The sequence below is a fragment of the Ictidomys tridecemlineatus genome, chromosome 7, assembly GCF_052094955.1.
Source record: "Ictidomys tridecemlineatus isolate mIctTri1 chromosome 7, mIctTri1.hap1, whole genome shotgun sequence".
Classification (NCBI taxonomy): Eukaryota; Metazoa; Chordata; class Mammalia; order Rodentia; family Sciuridae; genus Ictidomys; species Ictidomys tridecemlineatus.
Genome location: NC_135483.1, coordinates 123616655 through 123629423, shown reverse-complemented (window position 1 = coordinate 123629423; position 12769 = coordinate 123616655). Strand labels below are relative to the sequence as shown.

At 38.8% G+C, this 12769-nt stretch overlaps 1 protein-coding gene across 13 annotated transcripts in view; it reads right to left on the bottom strand.

Moving 5' to 3' along the window:
* Positions 1-3244: 3244 nt before the first annotated feature.
* Fmnl2 (formin like 2) overlaps positions 3245-12769 on the bottom strand; it is a 278150-nt gene continuing 268625 nt past the window's right edge. For 4 of the 13 annotated variants that reach the window (XM_078017407.1, XM_078017412.1, XM_078017415.1 and 1 more), the window contains 4 exons: positions 12623-12724; positions 11901-11999; positions 11110-11233; positions 3245-5263 (listed from right to left, as the gene is read on the bottom strand). In XM_078017407.1, the coding sequence (XP_077873533.1) occupies positions 5154-5263; positions 11110-11233; positions 11901-11999; positions 12623-12724 (435 nt within the window). In that variant the 3' untranslated portion in view covers positions 3245-5153. Of the gene's footprint in view, positions 5264-7222; positions 7317-9031; positions 9167-11109; positions 11234-11900; positions 12000-12622; positions 12725-12769 lie in introns of those variants that run through there. The other 9 variants (XM_078017409.1, XM_078017414.1, XM_078017418.1 and 6 more) reach the window with 5 other exon arrangements.

Below are 12769 nucleotides of genomic sequence, written 5' to 3'. Positions count from 1 at the left end.
AATATATATATTTTTTTTTAGTTTTCAGCGGACACAACATCTTTATTTGTATGTGGTGCTGAGGATCGAACCCGGGCCGCACGCATGCCAGGCGATTGTGCTACCGCTTGAGCCACATCCCCAGCCCCAGATAGATTTTAATTTAGCTATCCTTACTGCTTTAAACTGTACCCCCTGGACATGGTGGTGGTCTCCTAACCTGAGGATCATAAATTCAAGGCCAGCCTCAGCAATTTAGGCAGACCCTCTCTCAAAATAAAAACAGTCTGGGGATGCATCTTAGTGGTTCATTAGTAAGGGTTTTGTCCCTCCTACCAAAAAAAAAAAAAAATAAGCCACTCATTTTACATAAAAGCAAAATAAGGTGATTTATTTTCATAGAACTGTGTTCTAAGAGACTTATATTCTCATTCTGTGCTTTTGACAATGTTATATACCAGTCTAGTAATTCTTAGCTTATTTTATACTTTTTAAGTTTTCTAAAAGTGGTAGTCATGTAATTCATTCCTCGGCAGGGATTTGTCTTTATCGTTCATTGCGCTGTATATATCCCTGTGAAGTAGGACAGTGCCTGGCACATAATAAGCACTTAATGAATTGAATGTAAAATATTAGTTTATAAATGTATTCATTTGCAACCATGGTACCCATCATGCTTATTGAAGGGCTTTAAAAGACATCACTAACCCACAGTTTAAGCCACATTGAAGTACATCTAAAATAAGATCTAGTGATTATACCTTAACTTATCCCGTAAGTGTCCAAAAGTTTCTCAGAAAAATCTTAGAATCAATCCTGATTCTAAGAAAAACTAATCCTTTCGGGCTATTTTTGAATAGAGGTGAGTCATGGTAACATGGCAGCCATTCCCATTTATTGGAGCTAACTTAAAGGGGTGGTAGGAAGTGACAGATGGTTTTGCTTCAACTACCCCACACTGTTCTTAGCCCTTCCTTTATTTTAGTCTACCTGATGAAAACTCAGGTTCCTTAATGATAGTAAATTCTCTTCTTAAGCTTGCTTCATAGAGTTAGAAATTAGAAAGGCTTATAATTCTCAATGGGATCTAGTTCAAGGCTATTTCATGCATTGTTAGTGACTGGTAATTGACCATTAATTTGATGGTAATTACACTAGGTATAAAGTTGTTTACATTCCAGAGGTACTAGCTAATCTCTACTCCCACCCCAGTCTAGACTGAAACAGTGAATGACTGGCTAAATCACATCGGATTCAAGCTAAGCCATTTCTTGATGCTATTGAATGCTATTCTTTAGGTTATCTTAGTGTATTATTTATAAGCATTTTTTTCCGGTCCTGCCTACAAATATTTTCGGTAGGTATTAGTTTTCTTGCCTACCTCTATAACTGAAGTGAGGACTTACTCTGAAAGGTGAGTAATAGAAGGAGCAAGGTTTGTTTCCTATTTGTAACTGCCAGGTTTTCACATCTGTACAGTTATATATATATATATCTCACCTTTTGTAAATAGAATTTACTAGAAAAATGGCATATTTTACTAAATGAGTTGGATTCCTGTCAACATTTTTCTTTTAGCATCCTTTAGGCAGCAAGCAGTTCTCTTGAGTTGTTAAATGCCCACATCCTGTTTTCTCAGTGTAATGTTTAAAGTACCCCTTTAAAAAAAAAAAAAAAAAGACCTTCATGCATTTCTTGTGTCCAATTTTTTCTTGGGAATAGGTGGATGTTTGTTTATAGAAATGGAAAACAATTCTTCTGTATGTACTGTACCAATAAATTCATCTTTGTAGACATTTCTGATAATAAATACTAGAAAACAGTAATATTAGGGCTACCAGAAGAGTTTTGTTTTATCAAATAGTAAAGTTACTAGGCATGTGAATATATTATAAAGCTATTAAAAATATTACATTTTCCAGTGTAAAATTAGATATTATACAGAGATAATCCCAATACGTCGAACACCCCAAAACAGAGTCAGTGATGATCCATTCTGTGCCTGGCAAATTGTGTCAGGAGGGTCACTGGACATTGCAGTGAAGTTTATGGTGGAGTATGGGAAATAGGGAGCACAATGGTACATCGTTCTGAGTCATGGATAAACATTTCTAAACACTTTGGTGAAGGTATAGCTCAGTGGTAGAGTACTTGCTCACATGCGCAAGGTCCTGGTTTCAATCTCCAGTACTCAACCCCTACACCCTCAAAACAAAATCTGTCTTATTTTTTAAAACTTTCTGAATTTGTGGGATATTAAATAAATACTTCAAATTTAAAAAAAAATTGTTTTAGTTGTAGATGAACAATATCATTTTTTTTTAATGTGCTAAGGATCAAATCCAGTGTCTCTCTAAAATGTTTTACCATTAGACATTTGCCCTGGTAAAAAGCAAAGTAGAGATTCTTATTTCAGGATTCAGATTTTCCTCCCTTTTATAAGAATCTCACCTACATTGTATAACTGGTTAGGGTGAAGTTCACTGAATTGGGAACCAATGCTTGTACAGGCTCTTCTACCTACTAGATTTATGACCCTGGGCAAAGCAATTTTTCTTAGTTGGTTTCCTTTGTGTATGACAGTGTTAATACTTCTCAGGCTTGCTGAGGGGATGAAATAAGATTATTGCATATAATCTATAAATAGCCAAGTGTAGTAAATCTAAAAGTACAAATGGCAGTGAGAGAATTATTGATTGTAACAGCAATTCCTTAAGCAACTAATTAATTATTTTAAGCCACTTGGAATATCTTCTAAAATATTTCTTTCTTCCATAAAATATATAAGCATTACAATTTTCTGATGACTTGTTACAAATACCAGTATGCATGTGCATTGGGCCTATTATGGTTGGCAGGTGCTTACCTCTATATATAGTCTACACATAACCTATTTGTATTTATTTGTACAATACCCTGATTAAATTTGGAGGGTGGTGTCTTCACCAAAGGAGAATGTTCTCTCTAAACTTATGAATACAGATTTTAGAGATACATCTCTCAATACCAAAAGCTGTTTTATTCCTACATTCTACACAGCAGGTGGTCCAAGAGTTCATAAAGCAAGCCAGGCATCTCAATGCATGCCTACAGTCTCAGCTACCAATGAGTCTGTGAGAAGAGAATCTCAAGCCAGGAGTTTGAGAAGAAGTTTTCTTAATTGCCAGTCATCTTTGGATTCTGAGTTCAAATAGCAAGAATATGCCTGTTTCTAGAGGTAAAACTGCTACCCTCCCCCTAAAATTTACTAAAAGACTACGACATATTTTTACAGAATAGTAGTAAATAGTTTTATTTGCTTGTGTGGCATGGAAAGACCAGAAAAGTAACATGAATTGCTTTTATAAAACATTTCTAATATTGCTAAGAAGCAGGCCCATTAATAGACACAGAAAAGAACATGCCAACATTATTGTCTATTTGTACATTAACAAAGAATTATTTTTTAATATGCATGTCAGCTTTGACCTTTGGGAAATAGCTGCATTGTGGTAGGTCCAACTATTGGTCTTATGTCATGGTCAATTTGCTATTTTCATCAAAATTAAAGTTGACTTAACCCAAAGACAAAATCTTGGCATGTTCTTTTTAAAGTACATGTGGAAATGCTCCAGCAGGTGGCAGTTTAATCTGTAAATAGGTACACTAAAGTGAAATGTGGTAACTGATGCCTAAATTGTCTTTGTAGTTAAATATATATTAAAAAAAAGAACTATAAGTTAAAATAACATTCAGATTGTATAGCATAGGCTGATGCATTTTTAAACAATATTTACAATATTACCCAGAATCTTAGGTGGGAATTAAAGAGAAGTGTAAAAACCATAAAAAACTGCACCAATTTTATAGCAAAATATCTGTACATTTAAAAAGAGATATAACTACACATTATCCAAGGAAAAGAGATCTTCACCAAAGGGTTCACATAAGCACAACATAAAATAAAATCAGTGGTTAAATACTATACAATAAACTTTACAATTAATATACTGATGTAATGTGCCAAGAAGGTAAGCCAGAAGCAGAATGTATATTATGAAAAATACAAATTTTGTTTCCGTCCAGTTTTTGACTTTGGAATGGAACAAGTGCCTTGCGTGAGAGGAAGAAAATAACAATGACTTAGTTGACCATTTAGTCCCATTACTTATTCAAATTTAATACCAATGGTAATACTTTTCAATAACTTAATTTTGATTCCTCATAGCTGGGAAATACATGAACAATTTACAAAAGGAAAGAAAAGCCCTGCGATTGTCGGAGGAGAATAAGGTCAGGTTCTTAACTTTACTCTGCTAACAACTGATAAAATTTTGAATGCTTATTGATAGAGCTAATAAACTTCTCCCTGACTAGCAAGGCACCAATTTCTATTCTCAGGATTGACCCATAAAAATCCTCAGAAATCCTACTACTGGTTAATTTTAGCGTTATTTAATAAATATATTTGCATGATTTAAAAAGCTGCCTCTAGCTTAAGAACACAGTATTGCAAATAAGTCTTATTCAACATTTTATGTCCTCATCTTGGATTTCAAACCAGTGACCGTCTCTCACAGGGTATGGCATTCTAGCACAAAAGTGGTAGAATGTGAAACGAGGCAGAGTTGAGTGACTTCTTGTGCCACTATAGTTGGATCTTGTTTGCACTTTATTGGGGCTTATGTTAGAAGGACTTTATGTGACTCTTTCCTTCTTCTATGTTGCAAGTCCTTAAAAACACAAAGTTGATGGATGTATCTTTTAACACAAAATTAATTCCTTAAAAGACATCTCAGCAAAGGAAGCCCCAAGCAGATGCATCCATGTTATTTACAACTTATCAGGAAACCAGGGTGGGCCATCATGGCATAAACACAATGGCAAGTAATGAATTTAATATGAAATTTACATTTTGGTTAAAAAACTGAATAACATACCAGTGTAAAAAGATACCTAATCAAATCAAATCCTATTGCTTTGATTAATCTGAGCAGGTACTTCCATTTTTAGGCACTTGTTAACAAGGGTTGAAAGGAGAACCCATCATTTTAAAATTCCTATGTATTTGCTAATCTGAGCCCTTAGGAATTATTTTATCTGTGTTCAAGGCTGCAGCTAAATAGTAGCACATGAAATTTACATGGGCAGTTTCATTCACGCACACCCTCTATTCATGCAGGCAGATCTTGAGTTCACATCGTTATTTCGGCACCATTAACAGAACGCAAGTTCTGATCATCAAAGCGCCTTCTAACACTTCTCCTCACCGCATCGGCTCTTCGGTATGGCTGGTTTCTAAGATCTGTAAAGAAGAGAGTGCTAGTGAAATAAAAGCAACTTTTAATATGCATCTAAGCAACACAAAGGCCAGTTGGCAGCCAATCAAAGCAGCTTGTGTAGAAGACTCAGCTAATGGGCCTTACAAACTCTTTGAGCATTGAACCAAAGACATACATTTGCCTTAAATATTTACAATCAAAATAAGATGTAATACTGGTAGGATTCTGGGACATGAGAGAAAAAACACGGGATATTTTTGTCACTGGCCAGAGTCTAGTGGAAGTCTTTGAAATGTTTCTTCAAATGGTAGCAGTTGTGGCTTGTATATTTTTCTGGAAGCCTGAATGGCACAATAATTTTAATGAATTTTAAACAGGAGAAGAGAGCAGGAGGCCATTACTACAAGTAGTGTTAGATAAAACAGTCTAATAAAATAGACTGTCCTGTCCTATCTTACCCTTGAAATTTTAAGAAGGAAGGAACCTCAACGGCCTTAGTTTGCAGACACAGGTTGCCTTGTTTTTATTCCATTAGACTAGCTGAGTTAGTTTATTATTTTGTGAATTAGAAATGTAATGCTCAACTAACCATTAAATCTACATTCAAAATAGTACTCCATTCCATCAATATTCTTTCCTGCCACCCAGTATTTTTGTGTTTTATCTGCAGGGAGAAGCTGTTAGGCCCTTCTTCATTTTCCAGTTTGTGTTGCTAGAGCAAAACAATTAGCCTTACATTTAAAAAGAAAGCAAGTCTTGAGTGAACCAAATCACTGCATACTGGTTCAAGAAGATACCACTCTAGAGGAATGGACAGAGGAAGTTTATGTAAGTCCTCCTGGTATGAAGGCATGCTTCCAGGAATAAGGCTTGTAGCTGAGTCAGCTCCTAGCCTCCTCTTGATGAAGTCAAGATAAATGGATAAATAAATAAATAAAGCAGGCTTATTCCTCTTATTTAATTTTAGTATGTATTTTCCTTTTATGAACTTAGTATTGTTGACTTCTGCTAGGAAAAAAGGTTAAATTGGTTTAATTCTGTATTTATTTGTAGAGTTTAACCTTTTTCATGCCTTCACTTACTCAGTAAGTTGAAAATGGAGCCTACAAGTCAATTGGCCCACAGAATATTTGCCCCACTTCAATCCCCTTCCCTACTATTTTTTTTTTTTTCAGGAGCCGGGGGGATACTGGTATTTAAACCAGGGTGCTTGACCACTGAGCCACATCTCCCTCCAGTCCTTTTAAGATCCTTCAGTCTCAGCCTCCTGAGTCCAGGATTATAGGCATGTACCATTGTTCCAAAATATATTTATTGGACCCTAAATCAGTAATTCAGATATATAAACTAGGGTTTCTTCTGGCTTCTCTTGAAATATAAGAAAATCAGTCAATACTGGGTCCAAATTCTTACATAGTACAAAACTAAAGCTGAGTGGGACTGAAACATCCTCTCAGATTCAACAGTTCCCACCAGGCCTGTTACCTTCCTGGCTCCTAAACTGTTGGAATTTGTGATCCTCCCCTATTCCTCTAAATTTAATCAAAGAATAGGCATCCATGCTCTAATCCTCTGAAGCTCCTGTACCCTGGCCCACGATGGTAAATTAGAAGGTCTGAATTCCATGTTAGATTAAGGATATCCAGCTCTGTGGTTCTGGAGTTAGTTAAAAATCCTAATCTTTCAAAGGCTGTATATCATGTTCCCTGGCCAGGACCTGATGTTGACCTCCAGAACAAAATGGAGTTATGTGAATAACTCAAAGGCTAAGAATAGCATAAGGGAAGGACAGCCTAGAACCCACAGCAAATACAGTGACCAACAAATACCCTTGCCCAAGCCATCACACATAGTAGGCTGGGGGAGAGTCCAACAGAGAGGCTCCCTTGTCAGATTCTCACCAGTATTACCCTTTGCCACAAATTGAAACCACTGATGTGCATACAGAGAGAGGAGGAAGCTAAGTAAAAAGTGATGCTTGCCAGCTCTGTGTATCCTCCACCACCGGTGTGCTAGAAGAAATCCTTACCCTCGAGTGAACATTTGGAAATTTAGTGATATTATTCTTCTTTAAGGCTAAACAGAAAAAAAAACAAAAACACAAAATGATGGTTAAGTAAAAATGGGATGAAAATGGAAAGCAACTCAACTTAGTGTCTAACATTCTGGGCATATTAGCCAAAGGAGAAGAGAGCAGGAGGCCATTACTACAAGTGGTGTTAGATAAAACAGGGAGACAATCAGTGTGGCTTCCCACCCAGCTCTCTGACCACACAGTTCCAAGCTGCTTTGAAGATTGGCTCCAGAAAGACAGACAGGCCAGCAGCAAAACTGACAGCAAACACAGCCTAAGCAGATGAGTTTCCAGCTGGTTAGTAAGCACTGATGGGTAAGCACACTGCAGAGCAGGCAATGATACAAAGACACATGCATAACAAGTACAATTCATAGAATAGTTATGTTACAAGATAAATACTGACCCAGTTCCATGTCAAGTAATGGCTATTTTCACATAGTGCACTCTTGTCTATTTTCTAGGCATGGAAAGAAGTCTGTTGCTTTTTTTAAGTATCAAAAAATAAGCCCAAAAAGTCACCTATTGGAAAAATCTGACCTTTTTTTTTTTTTTTTTTTTTTTTTTTAAATTCTAAATGGCCTTTACTGAAGCTAGGGTTTTTGTTTTTTTTTTTTTTTTTCGGGGGGGGGGGGGATGGTTGGTTTTTTGGTACTGGGGATTAAACCCAGGGATGCTTTACCACTGAGCCATATCTCTAGCCCTTTTTATTTTTTCAGACAGGATCTCACTAAGTTACTGAGGCTCACCTTAAACTTGCTATCCTCCTGCCTCAGCCTCCAGAGACATTGGGATTACAGATGTGCACCACCACACCTGGCCTGATGAAAAGTATTTGCTATAGTATTTCTACTAATACTACCACTACCCTGACCAAAGAGGCAGGTCCATATATGGCTTCATTACAGATGAAATACCCAGGTTGACATGGAGTAGAGCCACCAGTGAAGAGGCAGAAATACGATGGTGAGGAGTGCTTTTAATCCTGTGTTTTCACTTCCCACCTTGTAGCTTTGCTCCAACATTGAATTGCTGATTGCTGAACTTGAGCATGACACTGAATAGAGATGACATGCTCAGGGTTGGGAGGTTGTAAGGCTGTGAATCACCAAGATCAGCACATACAGGCTGCTGGGTTGAAAGGGCTCACCATGTGAAGCTCATGGCATGAGTTCCACATACCATGGCCTGGTAAGAGCTATGAAAGGCCCAACTTATAGCCAAGCACAGTTCAGTTTCTTTAACAAATCACGAGGCAGCATTCAAGCCCTTGTCATTTCTGAGCACTTCCATGCAGTGGGTCAACTTATGATCAAAGCATGTTACCGAAGTACAAAAAGGGGCCAGTTTGATATATGTGAAACTATTAGTGCACAGTAAGTGCTCAAATGTTTGGTTTAGTAGTTATTGTTACTATCATTTTATGTTTAAAGATATCAGTCCCAACATAGCATAAGCAATCTACTGATGGTTGAAGAAGTGTTCTGTTTTCTGAAAATGTCTGCAGGCAGTTCTATTAATCGTTACCCATCCAGACCATAACGGCAACATGGACATGTGTATGTACTGAAAGTGGCAGTGAGTGGGCACTAATGACGGGAACGCAAATCCATGCAGCGAAACAACACAAAATACAGCACGATGAAGACAGCAGTACCATGCTGGCACAGAGGTGGCTCTAACAGACAGACACAGGGGGACATAGAGGTCAAAAAACCTGTGCAACCTTTCAAGAACATCAGGTGAGAAAGAGTAATAGTTTAGTAATGGTACTCCTCAGTGAGAACAGGTTCGCAGAAAAACCGAGAGCCACGCTTGGCGGTGCGAGCAGTAAAGGGCACAGTCTTCAGCACTGCATTGAAAACGAGCCAAACACAAACAGAAGAGAGTGAGAGCGCGGTCTACTGCATTAGCACACGGTTAGTGCTCTGTTAATCACACCTGGGAGCGGGGTGCAGGAAAGGGCGAAGGCAATATACACCCCAGTTAGCTTATGAAAGTCTGGAAGAGTTAATCTGGGGGCTTGAGGAGGGACAGAAAAAGGAAACTACTCTAAGGAGAATAAAAACTGCTCTTTCACCTGCTCTCTAGGTTAATGATTTAGGTAAGGAAAATAAAAAATACACATTCCATTCATTGTATAAAGTCAGGTGTCAGGAGGACGGAGGACATACTGATGACAACTGGGCTCCAAGTCTAAGTGTGCAAGGTTGCATGTCTCCCTACCTACAAATTAATGTCACTGCGGCCCAGAGACCAAGAGTGCTTATCTAGGACAGAGAGCTATTCCTGGTCCTTCTCAAGAGTGGAGTTCCTCCCGCAGTGTAGAGAAGGTGAGGACAAATGCCAGACAATGGGGGCTCGACCTGAGGGGCTCGTGTAAGCTCTGCACGGTGTCCTAGGTCGTAGACAGTAAGCACGTGTGTGCGCCATGAGTGGAGAACACTATTTGCATTGGCCACTTACCTACCCACTCAGGATTTACACTGCTTAAATTTGGGCAAGGGAATCTTTATTGACTTCCTTTTTTATCTAGTTAGATATATCTGTCTATGTATCTAACTTCTCTGGGTGTGAGCAGCTGAAAAAAATTTATGGCTTTTGTAATTGGAAATTCCTATTTATAATACTAACTAAGATACAATAAAAAATTAAAATCTAGGAATTATATTTTTTGAAAACTAGGACAACTGGGGACATGTGAACAATGACAGTATATTTGATATTAAGGAACTATTACTTTGGGGTATATGATAATGGTACTATGGGTATACTTTTTTGTTTTTTTAAGAGTACTTATCTTTTAATGATACATACTGAAATATTTGTAAATGAAATTATAGTCTTGACATGCCTCCAAAATTTCCAAAGTTTGTATGAGGGTGGGTGGGGAGCCCAGTGGTTATACCATATATACAACAAGATGGCCACAACTGGTAATTGTTGAAATGGGTGAGGGGTACATGGAAACCTGGCTCACTCAAAGTACTCTATATTTCAGCATATTTTTTAACCTTATTATAATGGAAAGCTTAAAGTATCTTTGAAGCTGATAATAGCATTCATGCACAAGAGACGTGAAAGAAAGGTTACCTGCTACTACCTCCAAAAGACAGTTACCCAGGTTTATCATCCTGACTGGTAAAAAGAAGAATGGAAACTCAGGGGAATTGGTTCAAGCAGCAAGCATTAAGCTAGAATTTAATCAGACAAGAACCAAGCAAAGTAAGATAATTCCTAGCTGATAAAATGATCAGTCCCTGTAAGCCTGTTGCTAATCCAAAGTCCCTGATTTCCTATTGACTTCAGCTACTTTGAATTTAAAAAAAAAAAAAAAGAGGCTTTTCAAGAGCATTCTGGAAAATCTGCATGGACTGTGGTTAGTATAGAGCTGAATGAATTTTATCCACAGTGTTTATTATCCAAGCAGTTGAGCAGGAGTGGCCACAAGGAGGAAAATGGAGCATGATGACAAATCAAAAACAGTGGAAAACCATTAGAAAGAGGACTATTGAAAGTACAGTGGAAAACCATTAGAAAGAGGACTACTGAAAGTACAGGGTTCAAATGATACTGAAAAATAAAGATTTATCAGAGAGTGGTGGGGAGCACATATGCTACTATATGTATACTTCAAATTGGAGCTAGCAGTCTCCCTGCATAATTCTGAATCTGAATAACATCCACTAAAGCACTCGCCAACCCTGGTCAAACAAAGCTGCCATATTGGCCTGTGGCCCAGTCTAGGTGAGGCCAGCAGGATCTCCTGGCCCACAGGGAGGAAGTGTCCTTTACCTGTGATGATGTCTTCAATAGCACCATCTTTTCCCTCATATACATGTCTGTTATCTTTAACTTGTCGTCTTCTTAACTCTGCAATTAACTCCTGCTGCTGCCTCTTTGATTTATGAGAAGGAGACTGAGAAGAAAGAAGAAGGGCAGAGATGAGGGGGGCCAGCACCCATTTGGAGTTTAAGAAAATATAAAATGTACCTGAGCTTTATGTACTTTAATAAGTAGCCTTAGTCAAAAATACATAATATCATCCCACCATTCTGTTCAATGCAGAAAAACTCAGGAAGCTTTAGGGAAAAACACAGAAACTCTCATCCAGAATACACAAGGCCCCACCAGGCAGCATGGGAAGGTGGGATTCTGCGGCCAAAGAAGAAGTTGGAAAAATTCACGGGGAGACGTCTTCAGCTTTGGAGCAGAGGCTGCTGGACTCTATGACCTTTACCTGTGATTCTGCCCTGCATGAAGGCATCCTCCCAATTACAGCAAAGGTCTAGCAATTGAGGTGGCAATTTGGGGTATCACCATGAAGCCCTCCAGTCTCTGGGTTACCTAGCTTGGCCTCTCTGTACACCCAGCTAAGATTTAAATCCAGATCTCTACAAACTTGGCAATGCTAACCAAGCATGCTCTAACCTCGTTCCAATGGTTGCTAAACAAAGTAATCAGTGAACATTTCCACATGCCAAACCCCAGAAGGAAGCGACCAGGCTCCTGTGTGAATCAGCTTGTTCCCCTCTCTACCACTTGCCTCACCTGGAGCCCAGCTCAGGAAACTAGAGATTCCTTACCTTTGGGTCCTGCTGCTCCATCAGAGCTTCTTGCTCCAGCAGTTTTTCCATGAGAGCTTGTTCCTGCTTTTTCCTCAGTTCATTTTCATCTTCTGCTTGCTGGGCAAGTTAAAAAAAAAAAAAAAAATCACATCAATGAAAATGACAAAAGTCAATCTTCCAGAATCCTTAAGAGTCAGAAATTGTAGCAAATGGAAGGAGAAGATCTCCACTTCATGAGACAATTCACTGATTCTGGGTTTCACTATCCAGCAATCAAATGCCTTTAAAATCAGTAGCTGATATTCATGTCATTCGGCAGTTTATTCCAATGATCCTCTCCCTGCTCAAAAGGCTTCTGAGCCAGAGCCCCACAGATCTGTTGGAACCCACCCTCTTGGCATCTGGGCTCAATTGCCAGCAATGGTCTTGGAGAATCTCACCTACCCCAGCACCCAACAGCTTCTGTTTGCTGAGGACCAGGCCTGACTTGAAGGAGAACTGAATCACGGTGGACTGAGGGGCCTAGAGCTATCGGCCTCCACAGGACTGTAGAGCCATCTCTACACTGACCACCCAGATCTGCTACCAGAGCCATCTCTACACTGACCACCCAGATCTGCTACCCAAAGGGAGCAGGAGGCCTCTAGAAGGCAGCTGGGACTCACACCCGTCTGAAAGAGGGCACCTGGGTAAGAAAGAATGATGAGGAGGGCTTTATAGGACACCCTTCTCCTATTTACCTTATAGGCTTTCACAAACCGGACGAAGACGGGAAAGAAGACGGATGGTGGTGTTGTCTTGGGGTTTTCTCCAAAATACTTCACCACGTCATCAAAGGCGTCCTATGAAGAAGCAGATTTCTCTTGAATCTTGTTAGTTCCAACATT